Genomic DNA, 27,514 nt, shown 5'->3' with positions numbered 1-27,514 from the left:
ATGACTATTTTCTATTTTGTCTTGGTATCACACGCAGTAGGTTACATGCGCACGGAGAGATGCGGTATGCCTTGAGGAAAGTAATTAATATTTTAACAGTATAGATAACATCGCATGTGTCATTGATTTCAAATAACAAGTTCCATCGCTCTTAATCTGTTGCCAGTCTTCGTATTTATTTTCGCACTTCAGCATGTGGTGACACATATTGTCAGATAAGCACTGTTCCTTCCGTGGAACACCGCTCACATTGTGATTACTTGCGTTTTTGGTCAACCGGAGCGCACGGTGTTCCAAATTGCATTGTTTGCGAAAGCATATCTCCATGTTTTTACATCTTATTTGGTAATGTCCCCTTAAGGATACCAGCCGAGTCTGTTGGGTGTAGGATGTAGAATGCTCCCCATTCGGAGATTAAAGGGTCAGCCGCAGCTGTGGCCGATGAGTGCAGAGCCTCCTCCTTGGGTCTGGGTCCTCCCGGCCACCTCCGGGCTCTGCAGGATGGGCGCATCGGCACCCCCTCCGTTCCTAATCTCCTCTCACCCACCTCCGCTGCTGCAAGCGGTTTCCACGAGCTGGCAGCTGTCCTGTGATCCTTTTCTGCCTTTGATGCGAATACCGTCAGCACCAGAACCAACTCTCCATCAGTTTCCCCTGCCGAGTGTTCAGGTATCGTTGTCTTATTGGTTTCACAATGTTGATTTTATGAATGCACAATGGGGTATTCTTGCACATTACTATTTCATGTGCATGTAAGGCAAACACACACATGCATGCTGGCCCACACCCACACCCACACAAACACAAACAAGCACAGGTACACACACACACACACACACACACACATGCACACAAAGCTAAAGATGCATGTCTATGCATGCATGCACATATGGTACAACACAATCCCCTATTCTCTCTCTCTTTCTCTCTCTCTCATGCACAAACATGCACACATGCTCTCTTTTGCATGCTCTCTCTCTCTCTCTCTCTCTCTCTCTCTCTCTCTCTCTCTCACACACACACACACACACACACACACACACACACACACACATGCAGCCATAGGTAGTAGACATTTCAACTTCAAGAATAACAGTGAACAATTTCTGTTATCTTCTCTGTACACATTTGTGTAGTTTCATACTTGTACTATCAGCTGTCTTGGGAAGAATTATAATGTCAGAGCGGTCACTTATGCAATACAAGTACAAATTAGATACTGTGTACTTTAACTAAACAAACAAAAAAAACTATCGAGACAACCTAGAGAATCAAAAACTGTCACAAAAAAAACAACACAATAATTATATCAAGTATACTGTTAACCACAGAAACAAAAACAACAAGATCAGCTCCCAGTATTTCATGCTAATGGTAAGATATATTTTGTAGTATGACTACGATATGAAAAGCATTAAAGCTATACACGTTAGCTACATCCAACCTATAGGCTGTAGTATTATTTTATTGGACTTATTTCTGTATGTATTTCTGATAAGACAGTTGACAGAGTAACAACTACATGTGGCCTGCAGCAGTTCCCGGCACCACTAGAGGTGCTGTGTGCACAGAAGCTCAGAGTCTATTTCCTCCAGAAATCCTTATCATGCACCCAAAACCCAGCGTGACATTTCATCTGCGATCAGAGTGAAGAGAAGGCTTCATTACAGTAGCAAATGCAATGTGATTATGTTCAACGTGACTATTCAGATCTTGGGGGGATGGGGTGGGGGGGTGGTGGTGGGGGTGTGTGTTTGCGTGTTAAGGGAGGTTGTGGAGAGTGTGCAACAGATAGTTTGAAGAATAATTTTGCCAGTGCTTTTTCAATACTTGTATTGATTTTTAATCTAACATGGGATGACTCAGCAATGTATTTGTACATGGTAATGGTGCTTTAAAAAAAAAAAAAGGAGGCTTACACTCTCGTATAGCGCACTTTCACAATAGCACCCAGGGATTGTAATTGAAAAGCACAGAGATACTGCCTATAGGCAAAGGCTCAAAGGACTGCATTGTTATGTGTTTTCTCCAGAGGAATTTCACCACTGTTGCATGTGTCTGTTGCATGCTTATTTTGTGCTCACACAACCGTCTGTCAAAAAAATTGTTTGGCTTTCTTATTATACAAATGTGTTACTTCGTTATTGATTGATACTTTGCATATTACAAAACTAAGCAGACAGACGGACAAATAAGTAAACTGTGAGACATAGTGTCTGTTTTGATTTTTAGAAACGTATTTAGAAGGTTCTGGAAAGAAATTTGCCCTTAATGCACTATTAATAATTTAAATGGTAAATGAGAACCATAAGAAATAGGCAAAATTCATGCTAGTAAATTTGTAATTTGTTCTACTTAACAATATCATTTGTTTACTTCAGTCAGGTTTCTATAGTGTGTTTCACACAGACTAACTGAAAGGCATGTCATTTCCACATGTTAAGCCACACAGGATAAAATGTTAATTACTTTGTGCTTATAATTGGGGGGCTGAATGGGATGATTCATGATGCAGAAATGGCATTATCTTAATTGTATTACATTTTCCACATATGCTGAAGGTAATTTATTTGTTCACATTAGTGTATGGAAATGTTCACAATACATGCATATTAACATTTATATTTCTCCCAACTATATACTTGAGTGAATGAATTAATGAATTAAATTTTTTTTTTTGGTCGGACATTATAACAAACAAACTTAACAAATTGTGTGAATATGCGGCAAACAAAACATCATCATACATGTTTACACCAATCAATTTCACACGATAAAGTTCACACGTTATTGTGTAAAAAGTTCATACTTGATGGAGGAAATATAATTTAATGTATCTAGAGCTCTTGTTACATCATTAAAAACAACATAACTCCTTAATGAATTTCATTCTGAGCTGTAATTGATATGGGCCTAGTGTGCCTCCTTGAGCAGACCTGCTCTCAGTACAGTATCTCTCTCTGTGCACAGCATTTTCAGGTATGTTCCCAGATGGCTCAATGAGACTATAAATGGATTTGTGACTATAACTAAGTTACATATGCGAAGGCAGGAGTCCTGACATGTTATATAGGAGTTTTGCTTCATAGCAGCTTGCGACTGTTAAAAGGGCTCTTTCCCCAGGTGACGTTACCTCGGAAAGACATGCATCTTCATCCACAGGCAGTTGCCTTCATCACTTAACGTTTTCTATCAGGTTTCCATCGCACTTCACTGTAACGTGATACTACTCTGAACCTGTCAGTCTGTTTTTCATGTGGTGAACTGGAGCACTAAGGCCTTTTATGTCCCTTCCTAGTGTCTGTGAATTCCTAATGTTCTCATTCCCCTTGCTTTCCAGTGGGAGCTGCCATCGCAACGCCCGGTCTTGGGCTTTCAGCCTTCCACGACCGTGGATTTGGTCCCGGTATTCCCCCATATTTACCACTCGGTCCTACCCCCTCCTTTTGGCAAGGGATGGGTTGAAAAGAGGCTTCCAGAATACAAGGTGAGAACGACTACATCAACAAATGAACTCCTAAAGAAGCAAAAGTGGGATGGGGCGATGTCTGTTTGAATTGACATTCTTTATATTTCAACTGCTAGCATTAGCCATTTGGTTTACAGACCATGTGTTTGCAGGCCAGCTTGGGCCCATGTGCTACATGGCCTCTAGTATAGGTGTGTGAAGATGAATCTCAAGAGGTAACCTGAACATGAGCATGAGTTTGTGCTTTCCAGGTACTAAAGACGGTGTTTTCACTGATTCCAGGTTTATGTAAACAATGCACTAACCTTGGACACCACCTGGCCGGGTCCGGAGGATATAGGAATTTTCCAGAGGCACGAGAAACCTCTGCTGATGACAAATCAAATGGCAATGAGCATATCTAGGCCAACCACTGCCTCCAGGAATTTTCGCACTCTGTTTGTGTCACCTCAGCGTATATCAGGTTAGTGCTGGAATTTATTACCTGTACCGGCTTTACAAGCTTGGCCATTGCAGAGTCTCAATTTATCAAGGGCTTTTCTTCTTTTTCTTTCCATCAGTTTCCCCTCCTTCTCTCCATTTAATAGGTGCCTGTTCTCAAAGTTTAATCCTCGCCGTTAACCGGATTAAAAGAGAACGGAGAATGTCAGTTTGTATTTTATAGCTCTCGTAAAAAGCCATAACGGTTGCTATACTCTCGCTCTCTCCCTGCCCCCCCTCTCTTTTACTATGTGTGGGAGGTAGGACATTACCTGATTTATTATGAATCTGCTGAGAGGCTATTAGACTGAGACTAGAAAAACCGTGTGTGAAAAGGAATATTTTGTCAGCCCTGGTCCCTGTAGATTCAGATGTGCGCATATGTCCACTCTAACAGAAGAATACCACAGGAATATTGCTGACTCTCATGGCAAATTAATTGGGGATTGAGGGTTATATAAAGTGATGTTGAGAGGCTTAGTGAGGCTATCGACAGTTCTGCCTGTGTTCTATTGTGTCGCATGCATGTGCATGCCAAGGGTGTCCTGTCTGTCTCCAACTTGCCAAATCTAAAACAAGCCAATATTCTGTGTGTTCCCGCCTGAAGAAAAAGTATGAAGCATAGATTTTATCATCTCAGCCATGTAATCGACCACATGAGATAACATATCCCAGTCCCTAGCATGGAACTGGCCAGTCGTTAGAGAGCAAATAGCAAGAAAGAAAATCAATCATCATAATAGGAATGGTAATTTGTAAAAAGACTGGAAAAATGAAATGAGCAAAGATTAAAGCGGTTCATTTTGAAATTGGCCGCAGATTAAATGAAGCGTAAAGCCACCTCAGTTCAATTTACGAGTCTTTTGTGAAACCAAATAGTCAGAGCATTGTGTGTTTTAAAGCCCTGCTACATTTTAAGAATGTGTGGTGACTGTGACCACAGGGAAGGTGCAGGCACTTTCTGGAACTTTCTGTTAACATTTTATTACCAGCGTGCCGCCCATCAGTAGTTCTCATCATTAAATCATGACTTTTGAGGGAAAGTTGTTTTTCACAGTGCACCTGTCTCTCAATGAGAGACCACCCTTGTCTCACTCAAAAGCGTTGCCGTGGAAGTCTGACTGCGAATGAGAATGATGGCCGTGTATCGTAGCTTGCGCTGTAATTAAGCAATCAATTTATTGTCTTTGCGATTGATTGCTTGTCTGTGGTCATGCTTGCTGTGTGATGCAGTTTAAAGGCTGCGGGTGGATTTGTGTCTCAATGAACACGTGTGGCTCATGCACGGGGCTGAACAGCTGGACTCTCTCACCCCTATCTGACTGCTATTGTTGGCATTTAGCTGCGGTACTGATGTTGTTAAAGCCATCGATCGCTGGAGAACCAGCATGCCTTGATTGGTTTGTCCGCCACAGGCTGGTTTCTTTGCCTCAGGTAATGTGTCCCCCATGCTCTGTGGCATGGATGTACTGTAATATATGTTAGTCAAACGATAAGCTGGTCAGAGGATATAATCATAATTTGTATTTCAAAGGTTTTTGAGGGAAGCCTGTTTAAATGAGCAAATGTCATGGGAACCATGACTGAAGTCCAAACACATATTACTTCAAAGCACAAGCACATATACCTATGCGTACATGTAGGCACACACGCATACACACAGCTGATTTAACAGAGTTGAGAAACACTCTTTTTTGTGGAAAGAAAAATAATATGTGACCTGTTCTATCATCATCATTCATAAGTCTCAACGGCACGAATCATAAATCAATGTTTATGTAAAAAAAATCTTTTTTGGCTGCTTTAGGCTTTCATCTTCATTTTGTCGAAGAATATCTTGCCTTTCATAATCTACATGCTTTAATGCCAAATTCTCAGTAAAAAAATAGTTTGTTAGCTTTTAAACGCAAGTTGTGCATTGTTTTAGGGCTAGCCAGCTTTCATTATCTTTATGTCTTTGTGTCAAGAGTAAATGTTAAAAATATAGTTTGTAGAGAGACCAAAGCATATTTTGATATTTAATCAGCCAATCATGTGGGAACAACTGGATGCATAAAAGCATGCAGACATGGGCAAGAGGTTCAGCTGTTTTTCAGAGCATATGTCAAATTTCAGAATGGGGAAGAAATGTGATCTAAGTGACTTTGACCATGGAATGATTGTTGGTGCTAGACAGGGTGGTTTCAGTATCTCAGAAATTGCTGATCTCCTGTGATTGTCATGCACAGCAGTCTCTAGGGTTGCAGATAACGGTGCGAAAAAAAAAAAAAACATCCAGTGGGCAGCAGTTCTGCAGACAGAAAGGCGTTGAGAGAAGGAAACGTGAGAGGAGAAGGGGCAGACTGGTTGAAGCTGACAGGAAGGTGTCATTAACGCAAATAACCTCACATTACAACAGTGGTATGCAGAAGAGCATCTCTGAACATACAATGCGTCAAACCTCTAAGTGGATAGGCTACAGCAGCAGAACACCATTTAGTCTGAAAAATAAGTCTAAAAAAGTACTCGGTGAGTGTATATTCCCAAAGCATCCCTCACTCCATTAAGTTCTTGACAGAGGCAGAGTGGGAGACGTTGCAGCTGGACTGCCTACATTCTTGATCTCCAGCTCTGATTGGTTTAGAGTGCTTAGAGCAGAGGTCACCAACCCTGGTCCTGGAGAGCTACTGCGTCTGCTGGTTTTCACTGTTACTCTGCACGTAATTAATCAATTAGAGCAGATGATTACACAGCTAACTCACTTCACCTGGTTACCTGGGTCTCAACAGGGTGCTGATTTTAAGGTGAAAACAAAAACCAGCAGACCCAGTAGCTCTCCAGGACCAGGGTTGGTCACCTCTGGCTTAGAGTGTCTACTGAAAGCTACGAGGATTAATTATTCAATGGAACCCCCCCATTGGCTCTTCGATGTTATCCGTTGTAGTTATAGATCGATGCAGCTTTGTATTGCTAGATTTATGGTCAACCCCACCCCCATTTACATAGGACTGACTTTACTTGAACAAATGCAATAGTGTAACCATCAGCTCTGCAAATCTTATCTTTTAAATGCATTTTGCAGATCGAAAATGTGTTAGGAAATTATGGTTTTAGTAAGGAGAGTATTAGGAGTGCATTACTGCCGGTTGGTGGCCCGGTGGGTCTCAGTGGGTTACTGGGTTTATACATAAGATAGCAATTTATAGCCCGGAGTTTCGTTAGCCCAGTGTTGGTAATCTCCCAGCCTCACGTAATTCTCGCGACAAATCTTTGAAACCGTTTTTCTCAAAAACATGGTTTGGTGCCACTCAAAATAAAACAGGACACAACTCCCTTGATATCTGGAGTAGAGAGATAACTTTGGTATCATTAGAAAGCTTACATGCCCATCACAACATCAACAGTGCTTGTAAGTCATTTCAATTTAAAAGTTACTTTGACACATGTCTGAAGATGATAAAAATTTTTTGGATGAGACCAACAGACTGGTGCTTCCATGACTTAAAAAAAAAAAAGTTTAAATGCCCAATTGTTCCCGTTACTACAGAATCTCCCATATACTTTTTAGGCTGCGAATGTAGTCTCATAATTTTAAGGAATTTTCTAAATATGCTGATACAGTACATAAACTATTCTACAATATAACAGTTTTGTGTAATTTGTACTGGCCATAGAAATGTAATCAAATATAATTTATCAGAGATAAATAACAACATGTTCTCATTGTATTGATACCTCATTGTATTTGAGCAAATTCAAGTCAAATGAACAGATAGTGATGGTAGTAAACAAAGGATGTAGAACAAATAAGAACTTGTTTATACAGGGAAATGAACCCCCGTAGTATTTTCATCCTTTGATCCAACATTGGATTCAAACATTAATATGTCATAAGTATACTCATTTTAATATTTTCGGCTCAAGAAATAAAACAATGTGTCATTTTGCCTTGTTTAGGAAGAAAACGGGAACCATAGCTGTTGCATTTTTAATACCCCTTTAGTACCAATTGGCTTCTTAACGGATATCAAAGCAAAGAAATGGTAGGGGGTCTCTGTACATCATTAATTCCACCTTATTCCTCCATTTCACCCAGGAGCTTTCCCACATTCCATCTCCTTTTCACTTTAGGTTGGCTGATTAATGAATGAGTGTAGGAGAGCTGGAGACACATGCCACTTAAACCAGTCTCACGTTTAAATCAAATCATCTCAAAGCGTGGTCTAATGGCTGAGCTGTGGTGGTTTTCAGCAAGCATACATTTTTAAACAGCAGCATTGTGTTACATTATTAACTAAGGCCTAGTGGAATGCCATAGAGGTCAATGAAGAATTATGATTTAATGCATGTTTAATTAGCTAGTGCTGTGATGATAGTAAAATAACAATTTTTGAAAGCATTCTTATTTTACAGCATTTTTTCACACCTGCCTAAAACTTTTGCACAGTACTATATATATATATATATATATATATATATATATATATATATATTGCACAGAAGTATTATTAGTATTAACAGTTAAAGGTACAATAGGTAATTTCGGACTAAGGGTAAAGAGAGGAATTGCAGACAACAGACAACCTCAAACCAAAACACTATTTATGCTTCCCACAGTCTATGTATATAATATGTAATATAACTCATTATTATAGAGTTCAGTGTTCTCGTGCACTGTTTTGGAAAGCTGTCAGTGACAAATGCAACAGAGCCTGCTGTCTTTTCGTAGTGTTCTAGTAAGAAAATGTTCGCCGAACAGGTGACTTCATGAGATCTTGACTAACACTTGGTAACACTATTTATAGTTTTCACTTTAGCTAACCAACGATATTGTGAGCAAGCAAGTTTTCTGGCTGCATAATTTGCTGGCTATATAAATAAGATATGATAGTCTACCACAGACAATGCAAATGCAACTTATAGTTTGAGGGAAATAAAGGTTTTACGGATGATTTGTCACGTAAAGAGACGTGTAGCTGCCCAAATTGCACTCCAGACAATCGATCACTGAAAGTCTGTATGCTATTGCTTATCTAGTTGGAAAAAAATACCAATTCGCTATAACAAGCAAATTATTGATTATAAGTTAGCTTCCTGAATGTACAAATATCCACCTGAAGCGCAATGCTTGTGCCGTCGCTACTATGTTTGTATTGGCTATATTTTATGGTAAGATATTGATATGGATATTTGTAAATTCTTCAAGCTAACTATAGCTAATTTGCTTGTTGCTACCGATAACAAATTGGTATTTGCTTGGATAATAAGTAATAGTACACAGAGTTTCAGTCATTGCTTGTCTGGAGTGCAATTTGGACAGTCAGAATAAGCCCCACGCCATTGGCTGTGGTAACTAAAACCATTTTTCAACCAATGAGCTTGAATTGCTGTACAGCTGTACAATGTTTTGATACATTTGACGGCCCGACAAATGTCCACTTTGAAACCCAAATTTAAGGACTATAAACACAGGCAGAGGGTGAGTCAACATGTCAGTGAGCCTTTTTCAATGAAAGGAAGGGATTTATAATGTTTTACCTATTGTACCTTTAAGTATTAACTGCAAGTTAACAAAATACATAACACACACCAATTGCAATTTTATTTATTTTATGAAAAAAATACACAACCAAACCGCCCCTGTGAAAAAGTAATTGCCCCCTTAATCTTAAAAAAAATTATTCTTTCACATTGCTTTTAAATTTTAGCCCACTTTTCTTTGCAGACCTGCTTTCATTCAAATAAATTAATAGATTTGGCGTGCCATGATTAAAGGGAACTCTCAAAGAGATGAGGGGGGAAAAGGTTATTGAAATATATCAGTCTGGAAGGGGTTACAAGGCTCTGAGACTCCACTGAACCACAGTGAGAACCATTATCTCCAAATAAAGAACAATTGGATATTCCTACGAGTGGCTGACCTGCCAAAATTTCTCCAAGGGCGCTGTGACAGCTAATGTAGGAAGTCACACATGATCCCAGAAGAACATCTAAAGACCTGCAGGCTTCTCTAGCCTCAGCTACATCAATTTTCATGACTCTACAATAGAAACAGACTGGGCAAAGAAGGGATGAGTAGCAAGGTCGAAACCACTGCTAACCAAGAAAAACATGGATCTCACAATTGCAAAAAAGCAGCGGGATGATCCCCAAGCCTTTTGGGATAATCTTCTATGGATGTCTTTTTCAACGATACGGGTCCCAATATGTCTGCTGTGAATCAAATACAACATTTCACAGTAAGAACATCTTGCTAACAGGCAAACATGGTGATGTTAGTGTGATGGTGTGTGGATGTTTTGCTGACTGGACCGCTTGAAATTATTGAAGGAACCATGAATTCTGATCAGAACCAGAAAATTCTTCAGGAGAATGTCTGGTCATCTGCCCATGGGCTGAAGCTGAAGCTGAAGCCAAATTGCCATATGTAACAAGACAATAATCCAAAACACAAAACAAGTCTAATTACATTTCATTACTTTAATGGCATTTAGCAGACACTCTTATCCAGAGAGGCGTACAACAAAGCGCAAAGTGCATACTCATAACCAGGGATAAGTGCGCTGAAAGACCCTAGAGGGAAGTACAATTTCAACTGCTACCTGCACAACAAAGATAAGGACCAGGGCCTGATCATCTTATAATTTTTTTTTTCATCGTAATATCGCAACACGCAAATGTATGAACAAACCGCTTACCTGGGTTGAGCTTTAGATGGTGGTTGTCCATCCAGCTCTGGATGTCACTCAGGCAAGCTGAGGTGAGGTGGCCTGTAGCGTAGTGGTTAAGGTAAATGACTGGGACCCGCAAGGTCGCCGGTTCGATCCCCGGTGTAGCCACAATAAGATCCGAACAGCCATTGGGCCCTTGAGCAAGGCCCTTAACCCTGCATTGCTCCAGGGGATGATTGTCTCCTGCTTAGTCTAATGAACTGTATGTCGCTCTGGATAAGAGCGTCTGCCAAATGCCAATAATGTAATGTAATGCAAGCAGAGATACGGGGTGAAACCTGTGCATCAGATGGTGGGAATGAGATGAAGAGTTGGGTATCATCCGCATAGCAGTGGTAGGATAGACCGGGCCAAGGGAACGAGTGTAAAGAAAGAAAAGAAGCGGGCCTAGGACTGAGCCCTTAGGAACTCTTGAGGCAAGGGGCCGAGGTGTTGATACTATACCAGCCCAGGCAACCTGGAAGGAGCGACCAGAGAGGTAGGACTCAATCCAGCTCAGGGCTGTGCCACAGATCCACATTGCTCACAGGGAGAACAGGAGGATGGAGTGATCCACAGTAATTGAAAAGATGTAAAATTAGTGTAAAAAGTTTTGGAGTGAATGCTTTGTTAGGTAGTTATGTTATCACCTCAATCTGGTAGTCTGGTAAAATTTGAATCCAGACTTCACTCAGACAAATACTGTGAAAGATCGACACAGTTCCCCACAGATGCTGCCTATTGTTCCAAATGACCAAACTTGTAATTGTAAATGGTCACACAAATTCTGATTTTGTTAAACAAGTATTTCCTGTATTGAACTACTCTACAGAGTAGTGCTGCATAAATCTTTCAAGGGTCATCGGAAGTTGCTTTGAAAAGTGACCTCGGTATGTTCTCTTAGGGAATACGTATTGATCTGTGTTCACATCGCTGCCTCTCTTTGTTTTGATGAGAGTATGGTACGACAATAATAATCAATAAAGCAGCCACTGAGAAGATGGCTCACACTATGGCTTGTGTTTTATAGCATCATACAGCACTTGTTGGTTTCTACACATCCCTTTGACTTTTAATCAGCAACAGGATCACACTCTCCATGTGGGAGAGTGTGCTCCCTCTTAATTGCTTTACATCATGTTAGTAAATAATTGTGCTATCTCTTGCAGCCTGCTGCAATTTTAAGTCTATTTAAAGGATTTGTTTTCATGACTGGTCATTTCTTTCTTGAAGTCCTCATCATGTACAAATATGTTGAGTGTCATAACAATGTATAGTGTTCTGTACTAAACTTTTTGACTGCTGATGTGCTAGGTGAATTTTCTGCAACTTACAGCCATACAGCCTACATGACCATTATGCAAAAGCAACAAATAAAAAATAAAATAAAAAAACCAAAGAAGCAATGTGATCTTACTGTATAATTTAAATCGATCAGCTTGCCTAAAAGCAAATCTAGGAATGGCTGTATAATGCTATGAAGTATTCATGACCATAAACTTGAGCTGAAATTTTGTCTCCTTAATTTCCATTGGTAGACAGTTTGCAATGAACATCACACCACAGGGTTGATGTTTAAATATGAAAATGTTTTCCCCTTTGTAAGTGAGACATGAGCTCGTTTCTCAAATCTCAAATTAATTTTCTGAAGACTCAAATTAATTTATGAAAGCATTTTCCTTTGTCTACCAGTTCTGAAATGTCAAGTCGTATTTCTAAGTCTCGTCCCTGCAATCATCACTGTGGGATTGAGTACAGCCAGTCATTACAGTGCATCACTTATGGTACTGGTTGTGCAGACATGCAGGTTGCAGGGACTTCCTTTCAAGGGTAGTGACTGTGAAACGCTTCGAAAAACAATCTGTGTTATTCTGAGCTTTACAAATACATAAAAATAAGAATTAACTGAAACAAAACAGACATGAAACTAGTGCTACGTGTAAAACTAATGACTGAATAAAAACATGGTTTCATATGGCGATGTAACTATTTTTATTTATACAATAAAAAGTAAGTATACAGTATACAGTAAGTATTTACATGTCCCTTTGTAATTGCACTTTCTATTTTCTGGTAGCAGAGAAATGGCAAACGGCGATGCAGGAAGCCTTTTTTGCAACTCAACCAGTAGTATCACCAGAGTACTCAGTGCCTCATTTATTAGAGCTTTGTAAATTATGTCTGAATCGTTGGTTTTCAGTCCACCCTGAAACGACAGGACAGGAATGTGAGATTGAGGCATTCTCCCCTCGACTCACACTTAGTGAAAGACTCGGCTCCTGCATTTTCCTGCCCTGAATTTCAAAGAGAGGCCATCAAGGGGATTTAATGAAATGTGATGTCATTTGGGATGTCTCTAGCCTCTCTGAGATCCTAGTTGAGGCTTTCAGTGTGCTCACCAATAGAATCTGAAGTGATCGGTCACTTAGAATGAACTACGGAGCTGATATGCAGCCACACACACAAAAAAAAAAAACTCATGTGAAATTTTGGTTTGTGCAGGCCATCGAGTGGATAATCAGTGAGTGAGATGAGCTAATTGCTCTTGCATGCAGCCTTTTAATACCCGTGCTTCTTCTCCCAGGGAAAATGTCAATATTCAAAAGGATTGATTAAATCACGTCTCAAGGACCCCGATCGATAAGAGCACGGACATTAACATGTGCGGTCTGCTGCCTCCAGTGGAGACCTGCACTCCGTCTCCCTGACTAACACTAAAGTCGTTCGGGCTGTTGCACGCAGAGTCTCGCCGTCTTCTCAACCGATTCATGAATATTTATATCGGTTCATCTCCGCGATCGGGACAGGTTGCAATCCCCCCCCCCCCCCCCCCGAGCTGTTCCATCATCCGGAGCGAGCGCGTTCTCACGTGTTCACGCGGGTTGAAAACGGAACGTATCTTTTAAGCGCCAGCTGAAGAGTTAATAATAACCGCAGTCGTTTCTGAAGGATGTTTTGTGCACTCATTGATCCGAGCTGGTGTATTTACCCCCTGTCAAAACGCATCTTATCTGCGCGCAGCTTCCGCTACACCAGCTGTGGGTGAAGCTGGGCAGGCGCCTAGCTGTGGGTATGACAAGCCAAGAACCGGGGAGCATAATCCGTTCCCTCAGCACCTCGGAAATGGTCCCCTCCAGGGCAGGGTCTGCCTCATAGATTAGTGTGGGAAAGCATATCTCCCAAGTAGGTTACATTGATCCATTTTTCTGTGCAAACAAAGGCCCTGGGCATTATTATCCTGGCTTTGTTTAGTAAAAATATTCCATTACATCGAGAGCGTGAAGATAATTCAGCAAAAAAAAAGAAGAAAAAAAAGAATATGGGCTGTAGCCTGTTGGCAACTGCATGTGTTGGTGAAATATTATATTTACTGAATGTAACGTTTTTAAAAGTTACATTCAGTCTTGATGAAGGACGCAGTAATTTGTTGCATGTGAAATGTATGACCGGGAGTGAATTACTTCATATTCAACGGTCACTTAGCTGTGTTGTCTCAGTTGGAATGGACAGCTCCAGTGTGCTTGGAACTCCCAGAGTGGCTCTGTTGTCATTACATTTCTCAGTTAAGTCTCTGCTATTGACACAGCCTACTCTCATAGACTCACCGTGGCTATGGTCAGACATCAGGCTATTGAAATGAATGGCATGAGGCCAGGTTACTTTCTAAGCAATTCATATAGTAGCTCTTGAAATAATAGATCGCACTTTTGTGATACATCACATACAATACACAGTTAACTGTTCAGTCTCAAATGAAAACTTACAGAATTCATATGGTCCTGATTGGTCTCACATGTACTCTGTAAGAGGAGAATTCACTCAGAGAGTTTTACTGTGTAGGATTGACATAACATTGATGTTTTTAAGTTCACAAGTGTTATTAACTTAGACTCATGCCCTTTGTTTCAGTGGATTGGCATAGTGATGTTAAGGGCGAGACCAGTTGTGTCACGCAATACAGCTATTAACAAAGATGCAGTGGGCAGGCCTGAAATTATTGATGAATGTTGTGCTTTCTGTACATCTTCATTTTGGGTTTAGCTCTCACCTTGCTATCATGCAGGCTCTGGTGCCTTGCATTTTCCACAATATTCGTATGTAGAGAAATCCATGGAGGGCATACCAAGTATACAAAGGTTGCCCACTGTTTATTTATTTTTAGTGGCTTGCCATTCATCTGTGCAGATGTGCTGTTGAAAACAAAGTTTCTCTACTTTAATGTTTCATCAGTGCAGAGCAGGCAGTTGTTGAAGCGTGATTCAAATCCCAGGTCCCCCTTCTCTCGCTACTTCTGACAGATGACAAGATGTTTTTTTTAACGCAAGTTGAGGGCTAGGGGCTGTGGAATTATTCCATACAAGAGTTCCCCAAGGGGCTCATTTCTGAGGTGTGTTCTTGCGAGCTGAAGGCCCCGTTTCAGATCTTTCCACTCAGACCCGTTAGTGCACGTTGTTTTGGAGGCCCTAACTCAAAGGAAATGTCAGTGCAGTCGCCGTGGAATAACCTTGGACCGAGCATGCAAACCGCAGTTACTTTCTCAACTCAGCACACATGCAGACAGAGAGAATAATGAAAGCGTTGAATGTACGTTTAGATAAGGGGGAATTGGTAGAGTTTAAAGTCGCATTGAAGTCCCAGATTGAAAGCATTGTCGGCACAATTACTAATGCTATGCCTGCCAGCCTGAGAGATTCCCCCAAGTCTCCTCTCCAGCTTTTGGTTTTGTGCAATAATTATTTATTTCTTTTTTTAAGTTTATTTTTCCCTAAATCACAGTTTAATCAAGATCAAATGCATGGCTTGTTTTCATGATCTTATAGCCTGCGTGGCAAAATGGGCCATGGGAAACCAGCTCAAGCTGTTATTCTTGGGGAAAGAAGATGCATTGAATGTAAAAGAAAGCATAATCCGAATAATGCAGTGCCGCACATCACAGTGCTTATCTTATGGGCGAGAATACACGTTGCCTGGCATCCTTCCTGACATAGAAGCCTGTGTGTAGGCTTGATAATTCCCCCACTGGTTGCTGTTATGAGCCATCCCTTGAATGATTATGACCTGATGGAACTTGCATAGAGGATGAGCCAAAGATGAAAAGGCAGAGGAGCTGTTGCTGGCAGCTAGCGAAATCCGAGAACAAGAAAGGAGCACGCTTCATTCAGGAGCAGAAACGATCTGCTCAAGGCCGACACCATGGAAAGGAAAGGGCTTGTAGTGTGTCCTTGATTCGGGCCCCTTCAGCAAGCTTCCCTTAGATCTTTTCTACTTCTCTCCTCCTGAAATTTGCATTTTAATAATGGATCTCAAAGAATCCACTTTAATTCACGGACAATGGACCGCACAGGCAAACATATAACATCTTCTTTGTCTCCTGTTTCATTAAATTCTTTCCTTGCCCTTTATTTAAACAAATTACAACTAGACTCTGTCCACATAGCTGTCCAACCTTTGAATTTCTCGGTGGGTTCTGATGTACCTTGAACTGGGTTTTCAACCTAAAAATAAAAAACAGGTTCTGCTCTAGATGCTGCACATGGCATACTGCTCTTTCAGAATGTACTTCAATAAGTCTAAAGTAATGTATTTAATAAATGTAGTATACAGGTTAAGAAATTGAGAGTATTAACAAATAAGGCAATGTGTCAACATCTTCTGCGGAAAACAAAACAACAGCTAACAGGTAAAATTAAGCCAGAGTTGCCAACTTTCAGGGCTGTCATGCTGTGAGATTACATGCTCCCCTCCAAAATAAATCACATTGTTAGCATGAGATACATTGCCCTCCTTGTACAAAATCACAATATGATGGTGTGAGACAGAGCCTGAAAGCATGAGAGTTGGCAACTCTTAATTAAGCAATATTTCGAACAAGGCCAACAATTTATCCAACATACAGTATCAAGGCATGTGCAATAGATGAGACAGCGGTGATAATTCTGTCTTTGTAATTCAGTCTTAATTCTTTCCTGGGCCAGGGTGTCCCGTGGCCATCAAGAGGGTGGGAAGCCACAAGAGGATCGCGTTGGCGGCGGCGGCCATGATGGCCATAGAGTCGGACAGCGGACCTTCACCGACCTCGTCCAGCCAGCCCATCCGCCTGCTTTCCCTGACCCCAATCAGGATCCCCATCCTGTCCGCTCCAGTTTCAGGTACAGTGTGCGGTGGAAGAACCAACTTTTTTTACCGTTTGGAAGCATCCTCTCCGAGGAGCCCGGCTGAGCTGTTTCATGGTAAACAGCTGGCGCCCATGATTAATGCATTTCAAATTGGACAAAAGGTGTTTTCTTTTTTCAGATCCCTTCAACCGCTATTCCTTAATTAATATGTTGTCTGCCGTTGAAGGCTCTTTCTGAATCAACGTTCAGGTTTTTATTTTTACTTTTTCGTTTTCACATTCTAATTGGAAGGTCTCATGCGTGCGCTAATTTCATGTTGTCAGATTCTCTTATTCCGGGTCTTTTTTATTTTTCTTTCCAAACGGTTTTCTTTCCATGAAGCGAACAGAAAGAAAAGCCAGAAAAGAGCATCCACTGAAAAAAAGAAAGAGAATGTTGCAGTTGTTTCACACTCTTGGTGAAAATGAGTCTGGAACAGAAACCATAAATCCCACTCAAGTGGGTGCAATTCTGAGCCCTGCACTTGATTTTATTTATTTATTATTTTGTTTTGTTTGTTTTATTTTTATTTTGGTAGATACTGAGTGGTGGTTTAGGCTCCTGAGGAGAAGCTGTTTAAATCAAGGTGAGGTCAGGGGGCAATGATCGCATTCCAAAAATTGACTGATTCTTGTGGTTGATTTACTGAAGGAGTTAGGCTCACACTGTGCATATGGATTCTTTCTTTTGCATAGGAGGGCCTGATTGCTGGGAATCTAAGACATATTTTTATCCCCTGCAATGCAGGACTGGGGGAGGCCACTGGGAACAGACAAACATAAGCAAAATAATTGCTTGGTTTAAAGCCATTTATGAAAGAAAGATAACCAAAATAAGCAAATACCGGTTACAAAAAGAGGTGGTCAACCAAAAGTACTTTTCAGATGGAAGCTGCTACCTAGTGACCTTCCTGTCAGCTTTGACCAGTCTGGCCATTCTCTTCTGACCTCTCTCATTAACACGGCATTTCTGCCTGCAGACCTGCTGCTCACTGGATGTTTTTTGTTTTTCCCACCATTCTGTGCAAACTCTAGACTGTTGTGCGTGAAAATCCCAAGAAATCAGCAGTTTCTGAGATAATTGAACCACCCTGTCTGGCACCAACAATCATTCCATGGTCAAAGTTACTTAGATCATATTTTTTCCCCATTCTAACGGTTGATGTGAACATTAACTGAAGCTCCTGACCTGTATCTGCATGATTGCATGCATTGCACTGCTGCCACGCAATTGGCTTATTCGATACTCACACAAATACGTTGGTGTTCCTAATAAAGTGCTCAGTGAGTGTATAGTTTGTATGTATATCCTGAAATGAGAGCTAGAGCTATGGGAGAGCTAGAGTTAATATGCTTCTCCGGGTCCGTGCGGGCTGGGGTGGATTGGCTTGGTGGGGATCAGTGTCATGAGTGTTGCAGCATCATAAAAATCTCCATCTGTTGCTTTAGCAGTGTCTGTCTGTTGCATACATTTAAAATATAGGGAAGAACTAGATCTAGCAGCCTGCAAACAGGTTCAATAGGTTCAACAGCCCCCCCCCCAGTGTGTGTGTGTTTATATTTATTTTTTGTGTTGGCGTGACCCCCTACTCTACCCATCTGTTTATTTTTGAAGGGGCCCTTCATTCATGCTTCTCTGACACTGAGAATATTTGAAGCTGTAACTTATTGCGGTGCCTGATGGAGAAATAATAGCGGTTTTAAATGACAAACATTAAATCAAATTTGCGGCACGTATGCTGATGATAGAATAGCGTTAAAATCTTTCTTCGGTGCTCTCGGCTGATAAAGATTCTGTGACAACCTTTAACAACAACAATAAAGCTATGCAAAATGTGTAATACATCAAACTGAGGTGACTCGTATGATCATCATGAAAGGATTTAGATAGCTATGATGAAAGCAATGGTATTAGAAAGCACAATAATCAGTCAAAGGAAACATGATAAAAGCATTGCCTCCTTGGCTGTAATGCACCCCTCTAAGCTTATCAGTCTTTCTATTAAAGTGCCCATAGGATCCAATATCATCTAATTGGCATCCTCATCTACTGTAGTTTTCAAATGATTTCCTATATGCAATGCAATAAAAATCTTTGCTTTAGTCTTCCTCTCATGTCCTTTGTCTTTTTTTTTTTACCTGATTATGTATTTGGAACACAGTCGTTTTGAAGTTTGAGTGCTGCCATGCCAGTTGATTACATTGTTTCATATGCAGATCTCAGATCTCACCTCATTCGTTTCATTTCATGTCTTTGTAACAATAATAATACAATTTATTTATGAATCGCCTTTCAAGACACACAACGTCACACAGCAGTGGTCTCCAACCCTGGTCCTGGAGACCTACTGCGTCTGCTGGTTTTTGTTGTTACTCTGCACTTAATTAATCAATTAGAGCAGTTGATTACACAATTAACTCTCCTCGCCCGGTTACCTGGGTCTCAACACTGTGCTAATTTTAAGGTGAAAACAAAAACCAGCAGACCCAGTAGCTCCAAGGTTGGAGGCTACTGCTTTACATGGAATAAGAATCTGAGCCAGATACAGAGACAGAAGGGAAAAAATAAAAATAAAATGTACGGAACATTAAAATAATTTTAAAATCTATATACGGACATGTGCAATCTCTCTCCTATTGATTATTTTTTAGAACATGACTTAGTCTATTAATATGCAGTTCCAGTGTGTGCATTGACCCTACTGGTACTGAATCCAGAATGTTCCAGCTCTGACTGTGTCTGGTAGCTCCACATACACTCAGCGGGCACTTTATTAGGTAGACCTGTACACTAGCTTGTTAATGCAAATATTCAATCAGCAACTAAATGCATAAAAGCATGCAAACATGGTCAAGACGTTCAGCCGTTTTTAAGTCCAAATATCAGAATTGGGAAAATTCTGAAAATTGTGATCTAAGTGACTTTGACCGTGGAATGATTGTTGGGGGCAGACAGGGTGATCACAGAAACAGCTGGTCTCTTGGGATTTTCACACATAACATTCTCTAGAGTTTGCAGAGAATGTTGAGAAAAACAAACAACATTTAGTGAGTATCAGTTCTGCGGGCAGAAACACGTTGTTAATGAAAGAGGTCAGAGGAGAAGGGCCTGGTAAGCTGACAGTAACAAAAATAACCACACATTACAGCTGTGGTATACAGAAAAGCATCTCTGAACACAGAATATGTCAAGTGGATAGACTACAGCGGCAGAAGCTATTAAGTAAAAAATAAAAAATAGAGTAAAACTACAATACCTGTGGGGGGTATTTTAGTGCTCACTGGGGGGGGGGGTGACTGTCGGACCCTACAACCTGCAAGTCTGCACAACCTGTGCAGTGACTGACTGTACTCTCTCAATTCTAATGTACAGTGATTATTGCACAGATGAGAGCAATTTACCAATACAATGAACCATTTTAGAACTGGAGGAAGGAAGAAACTGTAAAAAATGGTTTTAAAAATACACTGGGGTCTGGAGATTTGAGAAACTAGCTAATGTCTCACTTGAAAAGGGGAAACATTTCACATTAAAACATCAACCCTGTGGTGTGATGTTCATTGCATATAACCCTGTAAATTAAGACAAGTTCTGACATTGACTAACATTAAAGAAATTACACAATTAAAATGTATACAATAATGTATATTTAATGGAACCTGTCATTATGCATACACCCCTTTCCCTTCAAGTGTTTTCTTATCTCTACGCAGCACATTTTTGGACATTTTTGAAAGTTCTGTCATTTTCAAGACTATAGTGCTCTTGTGTAAGTGGCTTTATTCAAATGGTAATTTCCAAAAATAGAGCAGCAGCGTTCTGCTAATGCATCGCTCCAGAGCTGTGTGATCGCCCTGGCAGGTTTGAGTCTTGGAGCGACAGTTGTCATCTTTCATAATTAGAGGCCTGCCGTCAGCTGGGCTCCACGCATTAACCTGCCGCGATCCCCACCCTGTTGTCCCTCAGTGGTCCGCAGGGTTGACGAGACTGTTTACGGAGCTCACAGACAGCAGGCCCCACGGGAGCGCTTGACTTGTGTCTGTCTCTCCAAACAACTCCCATCTGCTTTCCGTGCAGGAAGCAGAACACTCCGGGGTGGGGCTTTTTTCTCCCTCGGTTACGGCGTGTGAGTTGGGTTTGCGCTGAGCGAAACTCATTGTGTTGGGAGTCGGTCACCTTTCCAAGGCACCCTGGTCAGCGAGCGGTTGGGTATGGGTGGGCTATAGGTGGCCCACCCCTGGAGAGACCCATGAGCAGGCAGAAGTCTCCCGCAAATCGCCTATCTGCACCATAGATAGAAGTGAAGTTTAGATATGTGCAGTATCCTGGCGCGAATTGATGGATGTAAATTACTGTAAGTAATCAAAAAGTACAAAAGTACAAACCTCCACCCCAGGATGACATTCTGGTAATGCCACTGCTGGTCAAACGTGCACGTACAATGTGACAGGCAGCAAAAAGGCTAATCAGACTGACAGGGGAGAGTGTATTAAATAATGTCGGCCTAGGTTCCATTTAGTTATTTTCTTTGTGTTCAATTGATGATCGGTTAATAAAGTTTCAATTACATACGTCCATGCTTTTGTATGCTCTCCTGTCCATAGGTGGGCGACCAAACTAACTGGCACACAAGAACCCCATGATCTCCCCTTCGATGTTAGACAGACTAACATCGAGGGGGAGATCACATTGTCTGTGCTTCACTCACGGTGATGAAGGTTATTATAATAATTGTACTGTAACAGCAACCTGAAACCTCTCCCCATTTCTTTTGATCAAAATATTAAATGATGCGTGGATGGTGCTGCTTTGTTTAAATACGGTTTTGATCATGTTAACTTTCAAATCTTTTTAAAGAGTACAAATTTGTGAATAGCCAGAATTAACATAAAATTGAATAATTTCCACTATTTAAGTGTCAGCACAAAGCCTTCATGACTTCAGTCAAGACACGACTTCAGTCAGCATTTCGGTTTCAAAGAAATGGGCTTCCTCCATTATGAAATGTTCTCAAACGTAGAGTGATTACATTAGAGTATCGAATTTAGTGAAGATTACTTTCGACTCTGACGGAGGGCTCAAGTCTGCTATGACAGTATTATGTGATTAAATGTGCCCTTTTAAAATGATGCTGCTCAAATATTTAATTGCTCCTGCACGTACCAGAGACTTGCAGTCCTATGGGTGGCAAAGTCTCTGAACTACTCAGAATGTACTTCTGAGTCGTCTCAGAATGTACTTAAAATAACAGCATATGCAATAAACCTGTCCTGGATGTGAATTGCTCATCCAGCCTTCCTTGCAGTGGTGTTCATGCTATAATATGATTAAATAAAATGTTTGTGCACTGTTTTAAAGGCATTGAGCTACCATTAACATAAACACCATGTGCCTACAAAGATTGCTGCCAGCCAACTGTTACAGGAGAAAATTAGAATTTTAACATCATAGATGAGATCAAGGTCCACATCTGCTGGTGATTCACTTACTAATATGCAGAGAAGAAAATTAATAGAGCCATTAACTTCATAACATCAACAAAAGGTAATTCAGTTCTGTGTGAATGCTTTTAAGTTCTAAAATGTGATGCGTGCTGCTTAGTAACCAAATTACTCCAGATTGCAAAAGGAAACTCCTTCAAGTCCAATAAATCTTGTTGTGCTTTTCTGAGTCTATATGGATATCTTTGGATGGATCCATTTTGCAAAAGCTATATTTAAAGAGAACATGTGTTATCTGTCTTGCCACCCTTCATCTAACATTGTGTCCAATAACAGCCTATCTGTGCTGATATTAGTTGGATATTTGTGATGTAAAACAGGCTCTTATTCCATAACACTTTAGTACCAAAAACAGCATCGTGGTTGAAAAAAATATATGTATATATTAAAGCAAATACTCCCCAAATCATTATGCATGCAGGACTGCACATATTCTGTTACATTGCTGATCTGCACCAGGAGCTCGTAAAAAAATATTTAAAAATCTTAATGAAACTCCAGATTAAAAGATGTGATAGTTAATACATTCATCCTCCCACACACTTAAGATGGCAGGTTCAGTTAAAGGATGTCCGTTCTGTCTGGACAGAGGGGACCACTGATTTGCTCATAATGTCCCAGTTGTTTTCAGCAGCTTATCTGGGCACAGACATGGAAAGGTGAAAGCAAACATCCCTTCAACTTCTGCTCTTCATCAGCTCATTATTAACCCTCCAGTGCAGCACATTTGTCTCTTGTGGAGCCTATTCATATTTTGGACTGGTTATATTATTGCATTATTTATTAGGTCAGTGGGGATATTTATACAGGGCAATACACAATGTTCACATTTTTATACATGCTCTGACCCATCTACTCAGCGGCATCTGGTGCAGAGACAAGTAGAAAGAAAATCGCTGAAAAACACAGCATGCAACATTTGGTAGCATGCATGCCACATGGAATACTTATTAAGTGGCAAATAAATACAGTATGTGACAATTGTGACAATTATGTTGCATGTTCAAAGGCAGTCTATTTTGGTAAGCCTATTGTTTGGCCTATGACTGACTGTTTCTTTCTCATATCCCAGCCTCATAATGGCCTGCTTGACTTTCATTGGCATAAATCTTGTTCTCGTGTTGATAAACGGCAGTAACAGACTCCATAGGCCATCAAGCCTAGAATCAAGACTAGATACTGAAAATGCTTTTATACCTGCACTAAGCAAGTGTTTAACCACCCCTGTGTGATCAAAACTGTGAGACCATTTGTCCAAAATATTACGGTGCCCTGAAATGGGGGGGCTATCTATAAAAAGGGCTGTAATTCCAACACGGATCACCAGATATGGAGGTAAATAAAAGTCTGCACATTAACCTCATTGTTTAATTCCAAATGAAATGTGTTGGAATACAAAGCAACAGAATTTGTATTACTGTCCAAATACTTTCAGACTGCACCATATTGTATATTATTGCAATGTCCACTGTCAAAGCACAAATGTCAGATGTGGTTTGTAGCTTAATCAAATACTTTAATAATTGATTGGCTTCACATTGGGACGTTAGCTGCAGCTGCATTGGATTCAAACTCCCTGGTGTGTATGTGAGTGCTAAGACCTGGAACTAGAGTACACTACCTAGATGAGTGGCTTAACTGAAAACCCAAAACGGGTTAATGCCCACAACCTTACAATTCTCAATGGGCTTCCATATGCACTGGATTAAAATCACCTGACTAATCCATTGCCATCTAATTGTGACCCTCCATACAAAAAAAATTTTTTCTAACAAATACAGAGGAGAGAAATGGACCGGATTAAAAAAATAAAAAATAAAAAGTGAATAAAGTACACCAGTAATCGCATTGTATATATCAGTATCCATAGACAGATTCAATTTAATTCAGCAGTTTGCAATTCATCCATACACATAGGCAAAACAAAAACATATTAGCATGTACAATATGAACCAAAACAACTCCCACCGGAGCCATAAAAACAACAAGATGGGACAGTTGGTATGCTGCTGTGTTGTACCATTCGATTTGAGTACCTCCGTTTCTATTCCAGACTAGTGAACCTGGAGTTGACATCTTAAGAAATACTGCTGTGCTGGTAAAAAATAAGACATTCAGAAGTTACAGAGAAACTGACAAAATATTACTGCTTTTCTTTCAGCTGGCACACAAATTCCTTTATGTTGTTATTTTATTTAGGTTATTTGATCCCTAGTGGGTCAGAAAACTTGTCTTGATGGAACTGTTCTTCAAAGTCATCAATGACAAATAATTTGCACAAGAAGACAGCGCTACAATGAGGTGAGAACTTGCCAATTATTTTGCAAGTTAAACAATCGTGACCAACTCTGTCAATACTGAAATGAAAGCAGGTCTGAGTTTATTTTCTTCATAAACACTGTCAGTTTGGCTAGCTAACTTTGGATCTTGCCAAGGCGCGTAGCCACATTTATGAAGGAAAATAAATAAATAAGAATGATACAATAATAATACAATGATAAAAACAAACACTTGAATCTAATCATAAATCTAAATTATGGACGGATCGATTAAGGCATGACCACAGTACTTTCTTTCGTTATTACAGATTTCAACCAGATTACTCATGGGTGCATTGGGCAAAGACCTTGTTTTTAAACATCTGTTATTTAAAATAATGATGTTTCTTCTTACATAAATGCCCACCAAATAGGCTCGCCAGTTATTTAAAGATAAATCCATGCCACCACCATCCTGACAAAAAGACTAAAAAATAAATGTCTCTTAATGCATCAACCATCATCTGCACTTCACTGTTACAAATATGACAGGATATCGTCATACAAACAAATTATGTAAATACAATTTTTGTGAGTTAATCAGAGTTAAGCACCAAACCTGCTGTTCCTGGAATTCTCTATTAAATTGGCCTTATAAAGAGGGTGGCTTTTGAATTTACTGGAGCCTCTGACAGAATGTACTGAATTGCCCACCAAAAGAGCAAATTATTTCATAATTGCAATCACGAACGGTAAGGAACTTAATTAGAGAAAGCATACATAGATGTCTTGAATATATTGTTGTTAGAATATTTTATTAACATCCATCTTTTGATCTTTTTATGATGTGATGTGATTTTCAAAAAGCCATGATTAAAATATGCCACAGCTCCTTTGATTTCCTAAACCAATCTCATTAATACTCAATCAGGTGCACTCGTTACTTTACTGTATATTATAGATAAAGCAGTTCTCTCTCTTAACTGAAAGGTGAAGTGATATATAGTAACTTTGACAATCTCTTAGAAGGGTATAGAAAACTACAAACAATTGATGTTTTGAAAGATTCTTACTTAGAAAGATGAACGGAACCAATAACAGATGTGCAGGGGACACAGAGGACCAAGCCCTGTATATTACATTACATTATTTGAATTTTGGCAGATGCTCTTATCCAGAGCGACATATAGTTGATTAGACTAAGCAGGAGACAATCCTCCTCTGGAGCAATGCAGGGTTAAGGGCCTTGCTCAAGGGCCCAATGGCTGTGCGGATCTTATTGTGGCTTGGGTGTCCCAGTCATTTACCTTAACCACTACGCTACAGGCCGCCCTATATGTGACATCAGCGGTTACTTGGTTGATCATGCCCTCATGAGTCAATCACCTACGAAGCTAATTAACTTAACCACATAAGGACATTCTGGATCCTTGGTTCATCACAGCTCCAGTTGTTTTAGACTTCTTAATTATTGCCCTAAAAGTGGAGATTTTCAGGTATTTATCTATTATAGCCCTTGTCTGGCTTATGAAGGTGAACAACCTTTTGTCTCATTTAATTTGTGTGTTATCTGACCTTCCCCATGTTGATGGATGACTAAGGGAATTTTCCATATATGTCACCTCATATACAACAATGAAACGGGAAGTTATGGATGACTGCAAGTTTGTAAAGACTCAGGTGAACTTAAAACATGAAATATAAATGGCAATATATAATTCCCCAGTGGTGCCAAGAATTTTGATACACATATTTTCAAGAAAGTTTTTATTTCTTGATAAATAATGGCCACTTTATCTGATACTAATCTGATACTAATTGGTATGAATTTGATACCTGAATTATGTAACCATGATGGTGAAACATTGTAGGGAATAACCTGTCCTAATGTTCACCCCACATTGCAGGAATCTACAGGACTGGGTCGAGGAGGTCTCAGTATGTGCCCCAGAATCAGCTTAGATTCTGAGATTTGATTATCCTCCCACAAAGTATGAGACAATATTATGATCTCAATTAAGTCAATTAATATTTTATCAGGGGCACATAGCCCTCCCTGCCAAGTGAGGGAACCATGACAGGCCTCCACTTTATTTCTGTATGTTGAAGGCTTGCTGGATAGTCACTTGTGCATGCCACTGAAGGTTTAAAACAGTGAGAACAGTCACTTGGTGTTTCTTTAAGACGGCTTATTCAGGTCCCTTAGCTGCCCTCTCTCTACTGCTTTTTCGGCATTCAGGTTCCCAAAAAAACTATTTCAAATTTTCATCAAGATTAATTCTAAAAGCCCCTCTGCTTGCTGTTCGATCCTTTGTCTAAAATATATAAATATCCACTCATTTCATCATAGCACAATTTAGAAAAATGATTGTTACTATAAATGAATGCAGTATACTTTTTATTATACATACGTATACTGTACAGTTAAATCTATGGGACCCATTTTAGCAGTCTAGCTCTAACAGAAGGCGCTGGCAAATTTGGGTGTGTCAAACTAAATTCTGATAATTTTGTGATGGCAGACTTTAGTGGAACTATGGCGGTGTTGTAAAGGAGGCTGGTTCGATAGGAATAACTTGTAGGTGTGATGGAGGTTTGGTTTCATTATTGCCAATTGAATTTCCCTGGTTCTTTCCCCTTAAAAACAATGTGTTAGCACCACAGCCAATTCCTATTTTCATCATAGCCAGAGAGCGAGCACATTATGAGAGACCCTCTACGAACCATTAATCATGATATCAAAACAAAGGTGAGACTTAATAGTTTTAATTTTCTTTTCCCCCCTCAAACAAAACACATTTTCCATTTATATGCCAGTGCTTATTTTTTTGCTTCTTTGTTGCTATTTTTTGTTAATTAGCACTTTATAAAATGAAAGAAAATCCCAATTTTCATTAATTTAGGACATGCACTTGATAAGCTGAATGTAGTATACTCAATAGAGAAACAACTCTGCAGCTAA

General features: G+C 40.0%; 1 protein-coding gene across 1 annotated transcript in view; it reads left to right on the top strand.

Annotated features, from left to right (window-relative positions):
- The first annotated feature begins 396 nt into the window (after positions 1-396).
- The window catches only part of tcerg1l (transcription elongation regulator 1 like), a 92,437-nt gene continuing 65,319 nt past the window's right edge, over positions 397-27,514 (top strand). The window contains exons 1-5 of the mRNA XM_061232461.1: positions 397-669; positions 3,341-3,487; positions 3,752-3,932; positions 16,614-16,780; positions 27,004-27,030. Coding sequence (XP_061088445.1) covers positions 397-669; positions 3,341-3,487; positions 3,752-3,932; positions 16,614-16,780; positions 27,004-27,030 — 795 coding nt within the window. The remainder of the gene's footprint in view (positions 670-3,340; positions 3,488-3,751; positions 3,933-16,613; positions 16,781-27,003; positions 27,031-27,514) is intronic.

The sequence above is a fragment of the Conger conger genome, chromosome 2, assembly GCF_963514075.1.
Source record: "Conger conger chromosome 2, fConCon1.1, whole genome shotgun sequence".
Classification (NCBI taxonomy): domain Eukaryota; kingdom Metazoa; phylum Chordata; class Actinopteri; order Anguilliformes; family Congridae; genus Conger; species Conger conger.
Note: the sequence above shows the minus strand (reverse complement) of the source record. Positions and strands in the feature narration are given on the sequence as shown.